Source organism: Malus sylvestris, chromosome 2 (genome assembly GCF_916048215.2).
Source record: "Malus sylvestris chromosome 2, drMalSylv7.2, whole genome shotgun sequence".
NCBI lineage: Eukaryota > Viridiplantae > Streptophyta > Magnoliopsida > Rosales > Rosaceae > Malus > Malus sylvestris.
The window spans coordinates 13,098,740-13,120,033 of record NC_062261.1 but is presented as its reverse complement, the minus strand read 5'-3'; the positions used below and the strand labels follow the sequence as shown (position 1 = coordinate 13,120,033).

The following is a 21,294-nucleotide window of genomic DNA, read 5'->3' as shown; positions in this document are numbered from 1 at the left end:
ACAAAATGAGTGGATTGAGTTTGAATTTTTAATAATGAAATATTCAAAGTTTGTTAAAATAGAGTGTTGTTGGAGATGAAAAATTAAGTTGAGCAGCTAAAATTTTTTTTATACTGTTCACTTGCTAGTTTAAAATTTTTTTAGAGTTTCTCTTGGAGAGATGTTTGTTGGAGCTTGTGAGGAACCATTGTCTCACATCGACCATAAACTCTTCCTAATTCCTCTTTATAAGTGAGTTCACTCATTGTTTGAAAGGAATTGGGCCAAAGCCATGAACTTTGAGCCTTAGACTTTGAAGATTTGGGTGTATATATTAAATGTCAAAGATGGGCGGCTCTTGGGCTCGGTTGGACAAAAAACACAAGTACGAATTTTAGGATTCAGTTTTTTCTGAAAGGATAAGATTTTTGGAAAAAAACTGATTACAAAAAACAGTTACATCCTTTTTGAAAGGATAAAAATGAACAACCATAACTGCTGCAAAAACGCCATTATATATATGGCTGTGATATTAGAAACGAAGAACATAATTCCATCGCTCTCTCTTTGATCCTTCACAGAGAGACACATAGCAAATTCGCCAAGAACCCAAGTTTGAGTGCAAGAACTTGGGTTAGATTGTTGTATCTTGCAAGATAGACATCTGTGAACTACTACACTGATGTAGGGGTGTATTTTTTTCTTAGAAGATTGCTACTGCAAGTCTCTATCTTTCGAAACCAAGTCAATGATTATTGTTGTGATTTTATATGGAAATTTACTAATTATTCATATTCTAGTAGATTGTATATATAATAAAATTGTGATTCGAATTGAAGTGTGCAATTATTATTATATATATATATATATATATATATTATATATTATATGATTAATATTTGATTGGTTCTAACAATGCTCTAACTTGACCCAAAAATCTTCTAGACGCAAAAGTTTAAGCCCATATTTTGCACTTGAGCCTATACAATTTTGTCTTCTTGCAATCCTCAAAGCAGGTCAGAAATGAGATTTGTCCTAAATCTCAACAGTTAATTCATGAAAAAACATGTGCCGGAGAAAATTTCCGCTAATATATGTGCTCTAAAAGAAAGTTGAGTACTACTTTTATGGCTCGTTTACTAATCCGTAATCAGATTGAGGAGAATTAAGTTGATGAGGAATTGAATTGATGAGGAATTAGAATGGGGTGGAATCAGAATCAAATTCTTGTTGGAATTGTTTACTAAAACTGTCTGGAATTTGAGTAGGAATGACATTAACTTATATAAATTGTTTACTAATTCACTTGAATCGGAATGAAAATTAACGTGATTACTAAAATGCCCCTATTGTAACAAATCTAATTTATATGCTAATTATTTTTAGTTAAACTGTCACAGCCCATCCCGAGATTTTCTTATTAAGGACGTGAAATGTCAGATTTGCCCTTAGCGGGGGCTAAGGTACGTGTGTGTGACATTATTTGGATTAATTCTATATAAGTTTTGGATTTAAATTTTAGTTTTATAAAATTTTGGTTAGGGATTAAATGGATGGTGAGGATTTGGTGTTGGACCATCTACTTTCCCTGCTCTCTCCCTCTTCCCCGTATCACTCTCTCTCTCTCCTCCCTCACGATTCCCTGCTCTCTCTCTCTCACCCTGATTGTACGAACGAGACCCAAAACCATCCAAAACTCAGTGGATCGAAGCAAACAAGGTAAGATTCTTCATCCTTGTGATGTTCTGAGTTGATTAGTGCTAGTTTTAGGACGTGGAACCTTCGATATCACATGAACCCGAACCCCTCATTTTTTTTCACTGTTCATGCACACGTGAAATGTTGTGTTTCAGGGAATTCTAAGCTTATAGTGAGCTTAGTGAGGTCCCAAGGAAGCTCGGAGTGATTCGTTTGAAGGTTTTGGACGTCGGGATCACTAGGTTCGAGTTTGGCCGGTTTTTCTTGGATTTTCCCGGTGAGATTTAGTTGTTTTTGGAGCTTTAAAGTAGTATATCGTGAATCTACATGTTTGGGGCTTCAAATTGATATAAAATACGAAGAAAATGGTTGAGAAACGAAGGAGAACAAGGAGTTTCAAAGTTGGCCGGAAACCGGCCGCCGGAAAGTTCAGTCCGGCAGGTTAGGGATGATGCGTGTGGGGGCGCGTGTCCCCGTGCCTGTCCCGGCACGTGGGGGCGCGTGCAGCTTCCAAAAATTTTTCTAAAAATTTCTCGACGTCCGTGACGTCGAGTAGGTCGATGTGCTATATTCATATACCCAAATTGAGCATCGTATGAGAAGTTATTTCGAATTGTTGGTTATGTGTTTAAATTAACGTTTTTATAGTTGTTTCGCATATAGGTGACACCTATCCCGAGGACGAGCGCATCCAGGGACGTCACGGGGGTTACGACCCATCAACTTATCAATGAGTGGGCAGTTTTGTTTTCGTATTACCTACATACTACTGTTTTTCCCAGAAAATGCGTTTATATGAAAATATGATTTAAATTGCCATGCATGCAATTGTTGAGATATTTAAATTGATAATTGATGCATATATATGTGAATTGACGCTGTGGACGCACATGTGAGTATCAGGTGAGTTATATGGTTTATATGAATGAATGATGATGTGATTGCGTTGTGAGCTCATAAACTGCACCTTTGGTATTAGTGCTTATAGTATTCACCACACCGCACGCTCGCCTTGGATCCAAGTAGGTGGATGTCGTACAGACCACTAGAGGTGGTTCCGACATGCCAGTCGTACAGACCATTAGAGGGGTTCCGACTGGTGGGTGACTTTAGATTATGTGCACAGATGATTGATGAGAGAAGCACTAGAGCGTATTATTTCACCATCTTAGTCGTACAGACTACTATAGGTAGTTCCAACTTATGTGCAGTGTAGTGCCGTACAGGTCACAGTTGGTGACTCCGGCACGGCCGTATAGGTCACAGTTGGTGACTCCGGCTGGATGGGATATTGAGCTATAGAATCAGCCGTACAGGACCACTGCAGGGTCTCCGGTTGATTTATTATTTCACCTGAGTTATATTGGTGCATTCATATTATATTTTGGCATGGCATGGCATATTCTTTTTGAGATGTTATGTTGATAGATGGTAAGCTGAGTTTTGATGATTTACGTATATATATATATATATATATATATATATATATATATATATATATATATATATGTTTATATACTATTTTTCTGGGAAAGTACACAGGTTTTACGGTGAGGGGTTAGAAATGTTTTAAATGAAATGTTTTGGAAAATTTTGGTTTTACTGACCCACTCATCTTTGTTTTGCGCCCCTCCAGGTTCTAGTTAGCAGTTGGTGGCTCACGAGGTCTTTTTCGGCATTCTGACAGACGTTCTGCATGTAGGACTCACTTGCAGGTGTTGTACTTTAATTATGGTCCTACTTGACTGCACTTAGACCTACGCTCTGAATTCGTGTGTTTACTTTATAACTCTCTCTTTGATGCTAGTAGGTTTTTACTTTTAGTGGTTGGTTTAAATTCCTTTATATTTCTGTTATATCTTGCTTCCGTGTCGCACTTTTGGCTACGTCACACTCACGTGACGGCCAGCACGCCTTGATTCTAGGATCGGGGTGTGTCATAAACTTTTTTATTTTTTTATTTTTATAGTAGAAAGTATATTTTTTCTTTAGTAAAACTTTTATTCTTTTTTTCATTTTTTATTGAGACCCTCTATCCTGCCCCATTACCCAAAAAAAGTGACACTCAAAAATTAAAAGTTAAAAAAAAAACAAAAATAATAATAACAACCAGCGTTAGTCACGCACCAATATTATTGGATTAGGATTGATAATTCAATAAACCTCCGAAAAATCAATTAATTAAAATAAAAATAGATATAAAAACCTAGCCACTCGGTCGCAGCTTGTCTCAACTCGCTCGGTATCCTTCCATTGCTTTGTTTTGCAGCAGTCCCTTCCAACAAATTTCACAGTCAGGTTTCCTCAGCGGTGCGACTATCGGGTACGGCAGCGAAAAGGTACCTTTCCAGTCACTCCAGTTGCCTCCCCTTGCTTTCTCTCCCTCCCCTACAAATCCCTCTCTCTTCATCTGCGACCGCCTCCCCTTTCCAGTCACCACCAGCCGCTCCCCTTTCCAGTCACAGTCGAGTCTCCTTTGCGGCCGACGAATGATCAAAATTGAAATTCCAAAATCCTCATCTTCTTCCCTTCTGATTTTGGTCATGAAACCATAATCCCGCAGGCCACGAAACCTGCTACATCTTCCTTTGTCAAAGAGAGCAAAGACAGAGGTTGAAGGAAGAAGGAGATAAGGGTATATTGGGCAGAAAAAGTTGATTCCAGACGGATGCTTTCTCAGGGAGTCCGAATACCACCTATTGTTCAGTAGTTCAATTCCGGGAAAATCAATAACCTGATTCCCCATTTTGGATGGGTCCCACCCACACTTTCATTCCCCCAGTGTTGGTAAACACCGGAATCCCTTAAAAGTAGTGCAATTCTCATTCCCTCCTTTCTATTCCCCTTACGTAAACACGCCATTACTCATTAACTCCTCGAAAATAATTCATAGACCTACCACTAGTCATCATGATCAACGTAAAGGAAATCAAAATAGAGCTCAACATCCAAGACGGGTTTGAACATGGACGTCTTTGCTTTCACCTAGTTGAAGAGATTTTTCAATGTGACTGTCACACGAAGTGGTACACCACGTGTTCCTACACAAATGGTGAGTTATGTGTGTTAAAAGGTTAATAACTTAAAAATTAAAATTTCCACCACTTACATAAAAACACGTGGTGTACTATCCGTATTTCCGTCACAACTAAAAATTTCTCACCTCACCTCGTTGAAGATGTCGTAGAGCACACTGAAAACTGTTCCTAGGCCGCCCCAGTAAAAAGCTCCCCCACTCCCAGTAAACCAGATAATGTAACTTTGAAAATGTGAGAAAAAATGATTAAAATATAAAAAAGATTAACAATAACAGATTCTAAATCATCCAAAGTCAAATTCACATATGGCATGCTTCATGACAGTGTAGTATAAAATTGTAAGCACGTTCTTGATTTTGAATTACGGACCAAACTCCAATAATTATATTGCCAAATGAAGAATTAAAAATCAGTAAAAAGAGATTCCAATAATTATATTGTCAAATGAAGAATTAAAATTCAGTAAAAAGAGACCATTGACTTGACTCAATTTATTTTTTTGGTTGGAAAGATGATATATAATGGATTAGGCTAATCAAACTATACTACATATATGGTATGGTTTTCGGATAACAATAGTAGTTTTACTTTCTATATCAACAAAAGATAGCAAAAAGGAACCGAGACATCTGGATTGGCCATCAACAAATAGGTTACTTTCTTCTTGCTCAAAGCAATTAGAAAGAGCTAATAGAACAATAGTCCAGGCCAATCCCCAATTTCCAAATTTTGTTAAATTATTAAAAACAATAGTAAAAGAATAGAAGTGGGAGGAAAAATTAAAAATCAATAAAAAGAGACATTGACTTGACTTTATTTTATTTTATTTTATTTTTGTTGGATGGATGATAACGAAAAAATGAGACATTCTTAAATTTAGAACTCAAAATAAAGAGATTCAGAAAACAAGCAATACAAAAGTTTGATTTTCTCTTACGTTGTTGTGATCAAGCAAGATAGGAAAACGAAAAAAGTTCGATTGACTGTGGAGGGAGACTTGGAATTGACCAGGAAACTGGATCACCATGTATGGGAAGCTTTCGTATGGTGACAGAGATAACCCACCAACCACAATGCAGGTAAAAGGGGATCAGGATCCTCTCCTGAGCAAATGGAGAGGATCCTTCTGATCAGGCCCATTGGACCATTCAAATTTTATCCAACGGCTACAAATAGAGGACTCCTCTAAAAGTTATAATAATTATAATCGTTGGATAAAATTTGAACGGCCCGATAGACCTGATCAGGAGGATCCTCTCCATTTTCTCAGGAGAGGATCCTGATCCGGTAAAAGGTGGACAAGAATTGTACTTTTGTTATAAAATATTGTTTCTTATCCTATTAAATTGTGAAGGCAAGTTTCGAAAGGAAACATAAGCATAAAGACAAACGAAAGTTTTGAACCAATGAGCAATTTGGATGAACTAATAAATTTACTTCCATTGGCAAACCATTTCTTTTCTGCACTTGCAAGTCGGTTTCCAAGTATTTATTCTCTAATGCATTAGCTAGCACCCAAAAAAGTGAGCCCATAAACTCTAAATTCTTACCTACTTTTTGTTGGATTGTATACCATTTCTCTTTCGATAATACTTTATATTCCTCACATGGATAATGCACATATTTTACTATTTTGTCCAGTTTTTTGTTTGAACAAGCCTCGGGTGTTCTTTAGGAGAAATTTTTTTGTAGAGCTTGACTTATCATTGGATTTCATTGAGTGGCATTATAATACACTCAAAACTCATCACGTGACAAGTCTTAAATATAATATTTTATCATTATTTTATATTTAAAATTCTCATAATTATTTTTCCTACTAATTAATATATAATATGGATCAATCTAATGTTTCCTTTTGTTTTTTTCTTCTTTCCCCCTATTTTTTTTTCCCCAAATTTCCCTCCACTTTGTTTTGCTGTTGGGGCTGTTGGTGTTCACTGTCTCTCCCACTTCTTACTCTCTCCTAGTTCTATTTCTTTCTTTCCTTAAAAAAATAAAATAAAAATATGCACCCTCTCCAATTTTATCATGGAAAGCAACCAAGAATCTGTAAGTTTCTTTTCGCTCTTTATACAATAGTTGATTTGACCATGTGAACTTGACATGAATAACCCACATATTTATAGGCGTATAAGGGTTTTTTTTTTCTTTTTTCTTTCTTTTAATTGGGGGTTTTTGGGTGAGGGTGAGGGTGTTTGGTTTCTTTTATATTTTTGTTCTTTAAAAAAATGCGCAGGTACTGGGAATATAGAGCTCATGAATTGAAAATGGATAAATTGAAGAACGATGTGAGATCTTTATTTATAAAAAAAATGCGCAGATGCTCTTGGTTTTGAATTATAAACCAACTCCAATAATCCTATTGCCAAATGAAGAAATAAAAATCAATAAAAAGGGACCATTGACTTGACTATTTGTTTTTTTTTTTTTGCTCAAAGGATGATAATGGATCAGGCAAGTCGAACTACACTATATATAAGGTTTGGTTGTCGGATTATAATAGTAGTTTTACTCTCTAAACCAGCACAAGGCAGTAAAAATGAACCAAGACATCAAGATTAGCCATCAACAACAAAGTAGGCTACTTTCTTCCCGCTCAAAGCGATTAGAAAGAGCGAATTCTCCGATAGAACAACATCCTCCAGTCCCCTATCTCCGAATTTTATTAAATAATAAAAACGATAATAAAAGAATATAGGCGGGGGAACGCAACCCAAACCCCCGAAGAGAAAAACAAACAACAAAAATGAAAAACAGGACGAAACTCAAGGTCACAAGTATAAGCGATAACTACAAAATCTATAACAGTGGTCCAACATTTATAGCCTTATAGGCACTAGCAGCCGCACTGAAAGAAGCTAAGGCATTAGCAACTTCCGCGCGCTATGAACTTGCGTTTCTTTTATCATTATTGTGCCATTCCAGCCTACTTTGGTATGCCATATTTGTTGACGTTTCATGTCAGTTTTTTCATGTTCCATACTTTCATATAAATTATAGTATGTTAATTTTAGGACTAACTACATTTTACACCCATTAGGTTTAAAATGAGTTTCAAAATGGGTCACGAGTTTCTAATTTCTCACATTGTACCAAGAGGTTTTTGGATCTCATCAATTTATGTTTTCAGTCACTCTGACTATCTAGCCCTTCGCAAAATTGATGTGATAAATGTGGGACCTATTTATAAATTGTCATGGAAGGAACACCAGGGACCAAAACTAGTAATTTGGAGCTACGAGGAGCTCTGCAAACATCACAGTCTTGTCCTTGACATCCTTAACGGAAAGGGATCCTTTCCGAATCCACGTTGTGGGGATCCTAGGGATCCCCACATAGGATCTCCACATCTTAACCATTCAACGTATATCGTGCAGCCAGTTTTCGTCAGATTCTATTTGTGTTTAATTTTAAATAAAAAAAGTTGAATGATTGTTGATTGCACGATACACGATGAATGATTAAGATGTGGGGATCTCTAAAATTCCCACAAAGTGGATCCGGATGGGATCCAATTCCATCCTTAACAACCTCATACAGCTCGGTAAACCATTTCCTACAACAGCACCTGCAAAAAGGTCCCCAACTCCTCCTATTCTTGCTGCTCTTAAGCAAAACCCGACACTGAAAAATCCGCAACTAACTTGTAATCGTTTCAATCAAAACTTGAGGACAAGAGAAGAACATAGCAGTATGAAAAAAAACCAAATAAAATGCTCTTGATATAAGGAAGAATCCGATTTTGCTTCAATAGGAAGCTATGAATTTCTTAGTTGAATCCAGTGACTATTACTTTTACCTACCTTATTGACCTACCAAGCAAATTGCAAAGCTGCTTTGTCTTAACCTTCATGAAAGAATTGCATAATTGAAAAGCACAAAGAAGCTTAGAGGAGAAGAAAGATGTATTTCTGATATCTCAAAAACTATTATTACAACCAAACTTATCTAATACAAGGAGCTATTACTCTATATAGGCGGTTCACCAAACAATGGTCTATGTCCTAAGCTGCTGCTGATGTGGCAGTCTTTAATAACCTAGCATACATTCAATACACCTATCATAATATCCAATACACCTGGCATATATATCCAATACCCCCCCCCTCAATCTTAGCTGGGATAGGCAAGCTTAAGATTGAAACAATGGTGAAGGAAATCAGGACCATGAAGACCTTTCGTGAGAACATCAGCAACCTGATCTTTTGTTGAAACATATTGAATCACCAAGTCACCCTTCTGTACCATCTCTCGAACAAAATGGAAGTCAGTTTCCAAATGTTTGATCCGAGAATGCTGAACTGGATTCAAGCTAAGTGCTATGGCCGACTGATTATCACAATGAATTAAGGGAGGTCAAGACAGGAACTGGTGGACATCTCGAAGAATGAGCCTGATCCATGCTATATCAGCAGCTGTATGTGCAAAAGCCCTATACTCTGCCTCGGTAGAACTCCTTGAAACAGAAGCTTGCTTCTTTGATTGCCAAGATATCGGATTTTCCCCCAAATAAACAACATATCCTGTGATAGACCGTCGAGTGTTGAGATCGGCATCCCAGTTTGAATCACTGAATGCAGACAATGTCATGGAAGTCCCTGATGTATATGTAAGACCACAACGGAGAGTCCCTTGCAGAAATCGTAAAATACGTTTAACCATACCAAAATGAACATCTGTTGGTGAGTTCATATATTGACAAACAGTATTAACAGCAAATGCAATATCGGGCCTAGTGAAGGTTAGATATTGCAATGCTCCAACCAAACTTCTATAGTGTGTTGGATAAGAAAGAAGAGTACCCTCAGTAGTAAGAACTTGATTGTGAGGTTTGCAAGGTGTTGCACAAGGCTTGCAATCATCCATCCCAACCTTATGTATAAGATCCTTAACATACTTTGCTTGGTTAACAAATATATCACCATTAGTCTTGTATTCCACTTGAAGTCCCAAAAAATAGGCCAATTTTCCCATGTCTTTGAGATCAAAGATTGCACCTAAAGTGTCTATCACAGATTGAACCAGTGTAGAGCTAGATCATGTGATGATTATATCATCAACATACAACAAAAGAATGACCACATCATCACCACTCTTCTTCACAAACAAACTGGAATCTGAGAGTGATGCTTGAAACCCCACTGCTTGCAAGTAACTGGTGAATTTATCATTCCAAGCCCGAGGGGCTTGTTTAAGCCCATATAAAGACTTTACTAACTTACAAACATGTGTAGGGTAATCAGGATGCACAAAACCTCTAGGCTGTTTCATATAAACCTCTTCTTGCAAGTCGCCGTGAAGGAATGCATTTTTTACATCCAGCTGCCTAAGATCCCATTTATGTGTTGCAGCTAAAGCTAAGATCAAGCGCACAGTGGTGTGCCTAACCACTGGACTAAAAGTCTCTTTGTAGTCCAAACCTTTATGTTGACTAAAGCCTTGAGCAACAAGCCTAGCATTGTATCGAGATATTGTACCATCAAAATTCCTTTTAATTTTATAGACCCACTTATTGCCTATAACATTTTTACTAGAAGAAGAAGGGATAAGAACCCAAGTACCTTGAGTTTGTAGTGCGTCAAATTCTTCTTGCATGGCAACCTGCCATTGAGGAATCGGAGAAGCTTTATTTGTTGACGTTTCATGTCAGTTTTTTTCATGTTCCATACTTTCATATAAATTATAGTATGTTAACTTTAGGACTAACTACATTTTACACCCATTAGGTTTAAAATGAGTTTCAAAATGGGTCACGAGTTTCTAATTTCTCACATTGTACCAAGAGGTTTTTGGATCTCATCAATTTATGTTTTCAGTCACTCTGACTATCTAGCCCTTCGCAAAATTGATGTGATAAATGTGGGACCTATTTATAAATTGTCATGGAAGGAACACCAGGGACCAAAACTAGTAATTTGGAGCTACGAGGAGCTCTGCAAACATCACAGTCTTGTCCTTGACATCCTTAACGGAAAGGGATCCTCTCCGAATCCACTTTGTGGGGATCCTAGGGATCCCCACATAGGATCTCCACATCTTAACTATTCATCGTATATCGTGTAGTCAGTTTTCGTCAGATTCTATTTGTGTTTAATTTTAAATAAAAAAAGTTAAATGATTGTTGATCGCACGATACACGATAAATGATTAAGATGTGAGGATCTCTAAAATTCCCACAAAGTGGATCCGGATGGGATCCAATTCCATCCTTAACAACCTCATACAGCTCGGTAAACCATTTCCTACAACAGCGCCTGCAAAAAGGTCCCCAACTCCTCCTATTCTTGTTGCTCTTAAGCAAAACCCGACACCGAAAAATCCGCAACTAACTTGTAATCGTTTCAATCAAAACTTGAGGACAAGAGAAGAACATAGCAGTATGAAAAAAAACCAAATAAAATGCTCTTGATATAAGGAAGAATCCGATTTTGCTTCAATAGGAAGCTATGAATTTCTTAGTTGAATCCAGTGACTATTACTTTTACCTACCTTATTGACCTACCAAGCAAATTGCAAAGCTGCTTTGTGGGAAACTTGAAAAATAATATATTGACTTTGCCATTGACTGACCAAGAAGAAGCTTCCGCTAACCAAAATAGCGCACTCATGGCTTCCGATAAGAGCGTAATTACAATGCAATGATCCAAAGATAAATTTTAATATAATAAAAATAATATTTTAAATAATTTTAAAATTTAAATTTATCCTGCAATCGTTGATCTGATGAAGCCTGCATCTTTTTCTTTTTCCAATTTTGTGGACCGCAACGCAAAACAGTTGGTGTGCATGGGAGGATTTCTCTTTTTATTTCTTTGTGGACAAGGAATCCGTCTACCAGAAACCCATTTTCCATCCCTTTTTTGAAAACTGTTGTGTTCACTCGCAATCAGCCGCAAGTTGGAACCTTTCAATTGTGTTTCCTCTCTCCAGTCACCACTCACTTCCAACTCAACAACCACGACGGTGGTGGTTCTTTTCTTATAAAAAACTAGTAACAGTAACAAGAGGAAGATTTAACCCAAAAAAGTAACTTTAACTCTTAACATGTAGGCAATTTACTGATCTACCCTTTTAAACTTAAGGGTGTATTCAATTAGGAATTTCGTATTTTTAGCTGTAAAAAATCAAAACTTTATTTTAAAAGAACAAAACTCAAAACTTGATTCATTCAATCAAAACTTTATTTTAAAGTGACCATTGACTTACTCTATTTGTTTTTTTGTTGGAAGGATGACAATGGATAGGCAAATCGAACTATACTTCATATAAAGTTTGGTCGTCAGATTACAATAGTAGCTTTATTCTCTAAAACTAGCACAAGACAGTAAAAAGGAACCAAGACATGGGGATTAGTCACCAACTATAAAATAGACTACTTCCTTCCCACTTAGAGCAATTAGAAAGAGCTAATTCCCAGACAGAACAACAATTCTCAATCCCCTATCTCCAAATTGTATTAAACAATAAAAAAGAATACTCAAGAATACAGGTGCGAGAAAGAATTAAAAATAAATAAAAAGAGTTGGTCGGATGATAACGGATTAGGCGAGTAGAACTACACATAAAGTTGGTCGTCCGATTACAATAGTAGCTTTACTCTCTACAGCAACACAAGACAGTAAAAAAGAACCAAGACTTCGGGATTAGCCATCAACTATAAAGTAGGTTACTTCCTTTCCGATTAGAAAGAGATAATTTCCCAATAAAACAATAGTTCCCAATCCCTATCTCTCAATTTTATTAAATAATAAAAATGATAATAAAAGAAAACATGTGTTAAAAATTAATAAAAAGAGACCACTGACTCAATTTATTTTTTAAATTGGATGGATGATAATGGAAAAGTGAGACACTCTTAAATTTGGAACCCAAAATAAAGAGATTAAGAAAACAAGCAATACAAAGTTTGATTTTCTCTTACGTTGTCGGTGATCAAGCAAGGTAGGATAAACAAAAAAAATTTCAATTGACTGAGGAGGAAGACTTGGAAATTAACCAGGAAACTGCATCACCATGTCTGGGAATCTTTCATATGGTGACAGAGATGACCCACCAACCATATTGCAGGTCGAGGGGCCGACCATAGATATAACCAAATGCATAATTAACATATTAGGTGCAGTTAAAACATATTTTGTTTCGTATAATCCAAGAAAATATAATACACATTATTTATGTTGTGTAAAACAATAACATGATAATTATACAAAAAAACAACACCATAAAATATCTTAAGACTCAACAGAGTTTGAAATAAACAGTATTACAAACTCATATGATGAAACATAGAAATTGGACAGAACCAAGAACGAAACATTTGTTGAGAAAAACAATGCAACAAAAATCAGAAACATGTTGCTCCAACATTTATTGAGGAAAGACAGGTCTCATAACTGAGGCTTTTCGAGCCAATTCAGATTGGATTTTTCTTTTGTCACCTTGATTTTGTCTCTGGCTAAGAAGGAATCCCAGAAAGGTTTCTTCTCTTCATCACAAATCACTTCCTCTAACTGCTCGTCAAGATCCCACACTGATAGAGGCAACTCCTCCAATCTTGAGCATTGTCCCATGTTGATCTTTCTTAAACCTCTCATCTTACCAATGCCTTCAGGCAACTTCCTAATGCCGAAACAATTATACATGTCAAGGCAGCGCAACTTAGTGAGGTTTTCAATTGAAACCGGAAGCCTTACCAACTCTGTACAGGACCTTAGTCTCAATACATCCAAATTCTTCAGATTTCCGATCTCTTCAGGCAAGCAAGATAGCTGATGGCAGTTGGTGATACTAAGCACCTTCATATGAACAAGAGCACAGAGCTCGGCAGGCAGTTCCACCAAATCATCGCAATAGTCGATATTCATTTCCTCTAGACCTGGCCAGGCATCAGAAATTTTGATGGAACAATTGTGGAAAGCTTGACCCATATTACACATGAATAACGATATCTTCTTTAGACTCTTCAATGGTACCCAGTTCTTGGTTATGGAATGAATTGAAATGCTCTCTAATCTGATTCTCTTCAGATTTGATAATGATTCCAGAAGATTAAAATTACTCAATTCAGTAGGTGATAAACCATAGTTTGTGACTATTAGAACCTTCAGTTTGTCAATTTTCTGCACAAATTCAGGTAAGGCATTGTTCTCTGTCTTAAAATTCAAAACTAGAACCTCAACTTGTGGTAGATGAACACTCTGCCATTGTGTTGGGTACGTTCCATCTGCAAACAATATGCTACGAGATATGAGTGGGTGAGAATTAAATGAAACTTTACTGCATATTTTAGCGTGTGTGTCTGTGTGTGCACGTGCATTTGCGTGTGTACATATGCATGTACTTGTTTATGTGTTGATGTGTGTGGAGAAAATAAATGATAGTGCTATTCAAATCTGAGTGTGTGTGTGTGTGTGTGTTTGGATGTGAGCATGCACGAATGTGTATGTATGCGTGTGTACATATGCTGGTCATAGGTAGATGCATGTATATGCATTTTATAAAGAGTGAGAGATGGGACAACCAGAGGAGATAGATAATAGGCGAGCATTGATGGGTTGAGACTTCTGCTCCCTCAACCACTTGGGTTGATTGCGTCCACTTACGACAATCAGTCTTTTTCTATCTTCTATTGGGTCTAGTTTCGCAATGTAGATACCCAGATCTCTAAGCATATCATGCTGGCGAACAAAGTGTTCGCTATAGTAGTTATCCAGAATCGCCATATTCTCATTCCTGGTAACAATGCAAACTCAGTCAGTTGCAGACTTGCAGTTGTATATTATGGTAGGAGCTACTCATGAATATAGAAATTTTCAAAGAGAATATTGTACTGGAGAAGCATAAAATCTTGCGTACCTAGTGATCACAAGATTTGCCAGACCTTTCCTGGCGAGCTCGTGGAGGTTCTTGATGGACCGAAAGTCCCCATCTAGCATATATAACTCTGACCACATATCAATGAAAGCAGCAGCAGAGATTCTTTGATCTTCAGGAAATGAAACAAGGTCCATGAAACATTCCCTGATGATAGGCTCTTTGTCACCTAAGGCATCTATGCTACTTTTAAGGCAAAGAAGCAACTTAGTCTCATAATCAAGAATAGAACCTCTACGCCAGTCTTCTAGTCTTGAAAGCCAGGATTCTGCTGCTTGTCCACTAAGTGAGTTCCCGGTCACTGTAATGGCAAGCGGAACTCCCTTACAGTGCTTTAGTATCTGCAGGTTAGTTGTACCAAATGATGTCAACTACCATCTGAGTTGCAGACTGTAAGTTCAAGTTTCTTTTAACATCTCAATGGTTTCATGAAAATGGTTAATGACTACCTAGTTATCTTGATTCTTATTTTAGTTTTAGTTCATAATTAAAATCATATGTGATTCGTGAATGATCATTTGCACGTTCATATGGTAAAATGGGTGTTCGCTTCTGTATGTGCATACTTGTATTTGTATACTGATCGTAAAAGATCAAAACAATTTCTTATCCCCACTTTGTTGCCCTATAATTTGTGAGGCCTTGATAAGTATATTGTGTCGTGAATTGCATAGTGAGAAATAAACCTCCCTCAGGAGATCTTCTGGAACAGACAAGCTATCTCCCAGGGCTGCTGAATGACGCAAAAGAGTCATTGAATCTTTGTACTCCAAAGGTTTGAGTTTATACGGAGTGCCAAATCCTGGAAATTCAGATCTCGATGTCACCAAGATCTTGTAATTTTGCAACTTCAATTCAACAAACTTCTGAAGAACAGTGTTGGACCAAACATCATCCAGGACCAACAGTAGATCTTGTCCCGCTTCCTGAGACTTTATGCGTTGATATAGCTTTTCTACATCTGAGTTGGGGTGTTCCGAAACAGTGACAAAGAATATATTTTCCTTGAATTTACCTATCAAAATACAATACAAGAAATATGTTAGATAAATGTGTAAACAAAGAACAATACACGATGGTAACATTGAGGTAGAAAAAATTAAACCTTGATCTCAAGTACAGCCTTAGTATATGCAAAGAGTATGAAACGAGTAAAGTAGCTGTCATAATGGAACGTAGTTCAATCATGAAGCTAGTGTAGTAAATTCCTACCCATGAGGTTTTCCATTTATATTCATGTAAGACTCAGATATGAACTGTATATCAGCAATGGGGACGATTCCTTACTGATATAATGCATGAGTGAGACTAATATCCAATAAGACATAATATTCAAGCAATTGAAATATTACACTTTGGATTAACTTGGTGTTATATATATCTGAAGCTGGGTTTGATTTGATATAAATAGGCTGTAAACTCATTCAAAAGGCTTCAACTCAACGAATGACATCTATAACATACTAGTCGTACTAATAGAGAGAAAAAGATGTTAAATTACAGATTAATTCTAATATAACACTTCTCAAATAGCTATTAGAAAGTAATATCATACCTTTGACGTCCTCATCTTGACAGAATTTCATTGCCAATGTGGTTTTCCCGCATCCTCCCGTAGCAGTCAGCACTAACATTGAGACATCGCCCTTCAGAAGCATCTTCTTCATATACCTCAAAGGCTCATCCAATCCAACTGTAACATGTGGAGGTTCTGGAACTGAACCCAAATCATGAAATTCTTCTTGCTTTTGTATCACAACATTCTCTATGTTTCCTACCGAACCATTTTTCTGGACAGCAGCCAAGATCTCCTTCGCAGCAGCCAAGGTCTCACTCGAAACACCAAACGTCTCCCTTGAAACAACCAAGTTCTCGCTGGCAACACCAAATGTCTCCCCTGAAACAGCCAAGTTCGCCCTCGCAACACCAAATGACTCCCTTGAAACAGCCAAGTTCTCCCTCGCAACACCAAATGTCACCCTTGCAACAGCCAAGTCCTCCCTCACAACACCAACTATCTCCCTTGAAACAGCCAAGTTCTCAAACGTATTCCTTGTTCCCTCCACCGCCAGTATCATCAACAACCTTTTCAGACACTTGTCCAAATTGAGAAGTCGCTCGGTGTATTTATACTTTTTGAAGAGTTTCCACCGGCTTGGCTTGGAGCACTCGAGAACTAACTCTTTCCCATTCTTCATTTGTTTCAGAATTTTTTCTACTTCCTTGTTTGATTGATCCAACACCGCATTGTACTTCGCTATGTCATAGATCACCGGCTTTAACGCTTCTAGCGTGGAATTGAGATCTCCGAGGAGCTCCTTAAACATCATAGTCTTGTCCTTGACATCCTTAACAACATCATACAGCAGAGTAAACAATGTTCCAACAGCAGCCCCTGCAAAAAGCCCCCCAACTTCTGCCATTCCAGCTTCCCTCAAACAAAACCCGACACCGAAAAATCCGAAAACTAACTTGCAATCATTTCAATCAAAATTTGAAGACAAGAGGAGAACAAAGTAGTATGAAAAAACCCAAATAAAAATGCTCTTAATATAAGGAACAATCCGATCCTGATTCCAGAGGAGGCTTAGTTGAATCCATTGACTTTGCTTTTACCTACCTCATTGACTTACCTAGCAAATTGCAAAGCTGCTTTCTGGGAAACTTCGAAACTAATACATTTTGCATTGACTGACCAAGAAGAAGCTTCCGCTAACCAAAATATCACACTCATGGCTTCCGATAAATAAATAAGATAAAATAATATTTGAAATAATTTAAAATTTTCTGGACCGCAACGCAAACAGTTGGTGTGCATGGGGGCATTTCTTCTATTTCTTTCTTTGGGGACAAGGAATCCGCCTACCACAAACCCATTTTCCATCCCTTTCTGAAAAGTGTTGTGTTCACTCTCAATCCATCGCAAGTTGGAACCTTTCAATTGCGTTTCCTTTTCCAACTCAACAACCACTCCGGTGGTGCTTCTTTTCTCTGAAAGAACTAGTGAAAGTAACAAAGGGAAGTTTTTACCCAAAAGGTAACTTTAACTACTACCATATAGGCAATTTTACTGATCTACCCTTTTAAATTTATTTTCTATAATTTTTGTACCACCACACTAACAGGAAAATTGGAATTTCGTATTTTTTTGTTGTAAAACAATCAACACTCTAAACACTCTGTTTTAAAGAACAAAACTCAAAAAATTCATCTCAACGAGATGTTGTCAAAGAGTTTCTATTATAACAAAATGAACGATCACTCTTTAAATTTAAAGTGCAGCTATTCACTTGCTAAATGTAAAAAATAAAAAATTAACATTGGAGGGTATGAAGAGGGAATATTGTTTTACAAAATGAGTGGGTTGAATTTGAATTTTTAATAATAAAATATTTAAAATTTGTTAAAATAGAGTGTTGTTGGAGATGAAAAATTAAGTTGAGTAGCTAAAATAATATTTTTATACTGTTCACTCGCTAGTTTAAAAAAAAAATTAGAATTTCTCTTGAAGATATGATCTAACTAGATCCAAAGGTCTTCGAGCCACAAAAGTTTTAGCCCATATTGTGCACTTGTGCTTATACATTTTTGTCGTCTTGCAATCCTCAAAGCAGGTCAGATATGAGGTTTGTCTTAGATTTCAACAGTTCATTCGTGAAAAAATATGTGCATAAGAGAATTTCAGCTAATATATGTGCTCTAAAAGAAAGTTGAGTACTACTTTTACTCATTAGCTCCTCAAAAATAATTCATAGACCAACCACTAGTCATCATGATCAAACTAACCCCCAGTTTGGGGTTGAGGTGATTTTAAAAAAAGCTCCTATGAAAAAAAGCTGGGAGTGTTTTTGGTGTTTGGTAAACTTAAAAAAAAAGGCTTATTTTGGAAGCTGCTGTGGGAATAAGCTGAAATCAAAGGAAAAAGCTGAAGCTGCAATTTGTAGCTTTGGAAAACTGGCTTTTTTTCAAAGCACACAGAACTACAGTGCTCCTTTAATGAAAAGACCCACTATCAGACTGTTTTTTTTTTCCAAAAGCACTTTTACAAAAAAATTTACCAAACACTCTGCTGATTTATTTCACAGCCGCTTATTCTCACAGCACAGCCGCTTATTCTCACAGCAGTTTTTTTTCAAAGCACAGCAATACCAAACCAGCCCTAAAGGAAATCAAAATAGAACTCGGCATCCAAGACGGGTTTGAACATGGACGTCTTTGCCTTCACCTCCTTGAAGATGTCGTAGAGCACACTGAAAACTGTTCCTAGGCCGCCCCAGTCAAAAAGCTCCCCCACTACCAGCAAACCAGACAATGTAACTTTGAAAATGTGAGAAAAATTGATTAAAATATAAAAAAAGATTAACAATAACAGATTCTAAATCATCCAAGGTCAAATTCACATATGGTGTGCTTCATGACAACGTAATATAAAATTGTAAGCACGTTCTTGGTTTTGAATTACGGATCAACTTCAATAATCATATTGCCAAATGAAGAATTAAAAATCAATAAAAAGAGACTATTGACTTGACTCAATTTAATTTTTTGGTTGGAAAGATGATATATAATGGATTATGCTAATCGAACTACACTACATATATGGTACATATGGTCTAAAAATTACAGTAGTAGTTTTACTCTCTAAACCAGCACAAGACGGTAAAAAAGAATTGAGACATCTGGATTAGTCATCAATTATAAAATAGACTACTTTCTTTCTGCTCAGAGTAATTAGAAAGAGTTAATTTCCAATAAAACAATAGTCCCAGTCAATCCCCAATTTCCGCATTTTATTAAATAATAAAAGAATTAAAGTGGGAGGAAAGATTAAAAATTAATAAAAAGAGACCATCGACTTGACTATATTTATTTTTTTGGTTAGATGGATGATAACAAAAAAGTGAGACATTCTTAAATTTGCAACCCAAAATAAAGAGATTCAGAAAAACAAGCAATACAAAGTTCGATTGTCTCTTACGTTATTGGTGATCAAGCAAGATAGGATAAACAAAAAATGTTCAATTAACTGTGGAGGGACACTTGGAAATTAACCAGGAAACTGCATCACCATGTCTGGGAAGCTTTCATATGGTGACATAAATAACCCACCAACCACAATGCAGGTAGAAAATATTGTTTCTTATCCTAATTGTGAAGGCAAGTTTGGAAAGGAGACAAAGGCATAAAGACAAACGAAAGTTTTGAACCAATGACTCAATTTATTTTTTAGATTGGATGGATGATAATGGAAGTGAGACACTATTAAATTTGGAACCCAAAATAAAGAGATTCAGAAAACAAGCAATACAAAGTTCGATTTTCTCTTAAGTTGTTGGTGATCAAGCAAGGTAGGATAAACAAAAAAAAAGTTCAATTGACTATGGAGGGAGACTTGGAAATTAACCAGGAAATTAACTTTTGGTAGATCAATGGATATTTTTAACCGTGGATATTTTTTTTTCAGTCGAAACCGTGGATATTTATTAGATACAAAAATTACGGACAACAATTCACATTACATTGAACTGTGGCTAAAAAGTATATCACCTTTGCACGTTTAAAGGCGAACTCATAGCTAAGCAGTTTTTATTGTGGAGCAAAACTTCAGGAATTGATCTAACTTGAATGTATAATTGAGCTTATGCATTTTAATGATTAAATTCATAAATATCTCGACCGCATATGAATTTAATATCGTAGTGTCTTTTAGCCTCTATATTGGTATTTGTAGAAAAAAAATGGGTATCTCTGTGACAGCCCGTCCCTGATTTTAAGAGTTTTTAAAGTTTTAATAAAGGATTTTACAAAAATGCCCTTTGAGGCACGCGCATTATTCGAGGTTAATCGTTGTGTCATGCCATCTAAGATTTGTTTTCTTGAAATATCCTCGTAGTACTCGTCACTAGGGAAGCGTGGGCGCAGACGGTTCGTGATTTGGAGTTATAACAAAAAAGATTTTAAAGTTTGAAGTTTGAGCATTTTATGAATTTTATTATAAAAATTTGGTGTGCCATTTGGATGGCCCAGATTAAAGGAAATCTAAAATGGATGGTTCGGATGTAAGGGAAAGAAAATAAAAATAAAAAAATGAAGGAAGGTTTTGTGTGTGTGTGTGTGCGCGCGTGACTGGTGGAGAAAAGAAGAAAGAGGATTGGGCAAAACTGCACAACCAGAAGGAAGAAGAAGACAGCTCCGGGAGAGTTTCGGGAGAGAAGCTGGGCGAATGGGGAGAAGAGAGAGAAGTTTCTGGCCAATCAAATAAGGGGAAAGGAGGAAAGGAGAGAGGGCGAGAAGCAGAGGAAGAAGAACAGAAATGAGTATTCAACCTGCGACCCGCGCGACCCGGTGGGTTTTCCACCCGTTTTAGTCGAAATTTTTTCATTTTTCCGGTGAGTTACTTCAAACCATCACTTGGAAAACCCTCTATGATCTTCCCTCTTCCTATTACACCCCAAAAATCAAAGAATTTGGCCTTGAAATTGGATGAAACCGTATGGTGTGTGCGGTGGCTTAGTGTACAAATTCTTCAAATCTTGAAACGTTTTCTTTCAATTACTAACACCATTAGCATTCCCTTAGGACCTGGAACAAAGCCCAAGCATTAGTTGGAGCATCGGAGTGGTTTTGGAGGTCGAATTGAAAACACCCATTTCTAGGGTTCTTCACGGGTTTGATGAAATTGGAGCCTTTCCAGGCCAAATTG

At 36.8% G+C, this 21,294-nt stretch overlaps 1 protein-coding gene across 3 annotated transcripts in view; it reads right to left on the bottom strand.

The window, feature by feature from the left end:
- The window catches only part of LOC126613946 (probable disease resistance protein At5g66900), a 52,258-nt gene extending 34,697 nt beyond the window's left edge, over positions 1 to 17,561 (bottom strand). The window contains exons 1-6 of one of the 3 annotated variants that reach the window (XR_007620233.1): positions 16,147 to 17,561; positions 15,278 to 15,606; positions 14,574 to 14,932; positions 14,239 to 14,450; positions 13,104 to 13,941; positions 12,660 to 12,718 (exon numbers count right to left, since the gene is read on the bottom strand). Coding sequence is in view for 2 of the 3 variants with exons in the window: in XM_050281581.1 (XP_050137538.1) it covers positions 13,106 to 13,941; positions 14,239 to 14,450; positions 14,574 to 14,932; positions 15,278 to 15,606; positions 16,147 to 17,014 (2,604 nt within the window). In the remaining variant the exon portion in view is untranslated. Of the gene's footprint in view, positions 1 to 12,659; positions 12,719 to 12,850; positions 13,942 to 14,238; positions 14,451 to 14,573; positions 14,933 to 15,277; positions 15,607 to 16,146 lie in introns of those variants that run through there. The other 2 variants (XM_050281581.1, XM_050281580.1) reach the window with 2 other exon arrangements.
- Between the last annotated feature and the right edge of the window lie 3,733 nt (positions 17,562 to 21,294).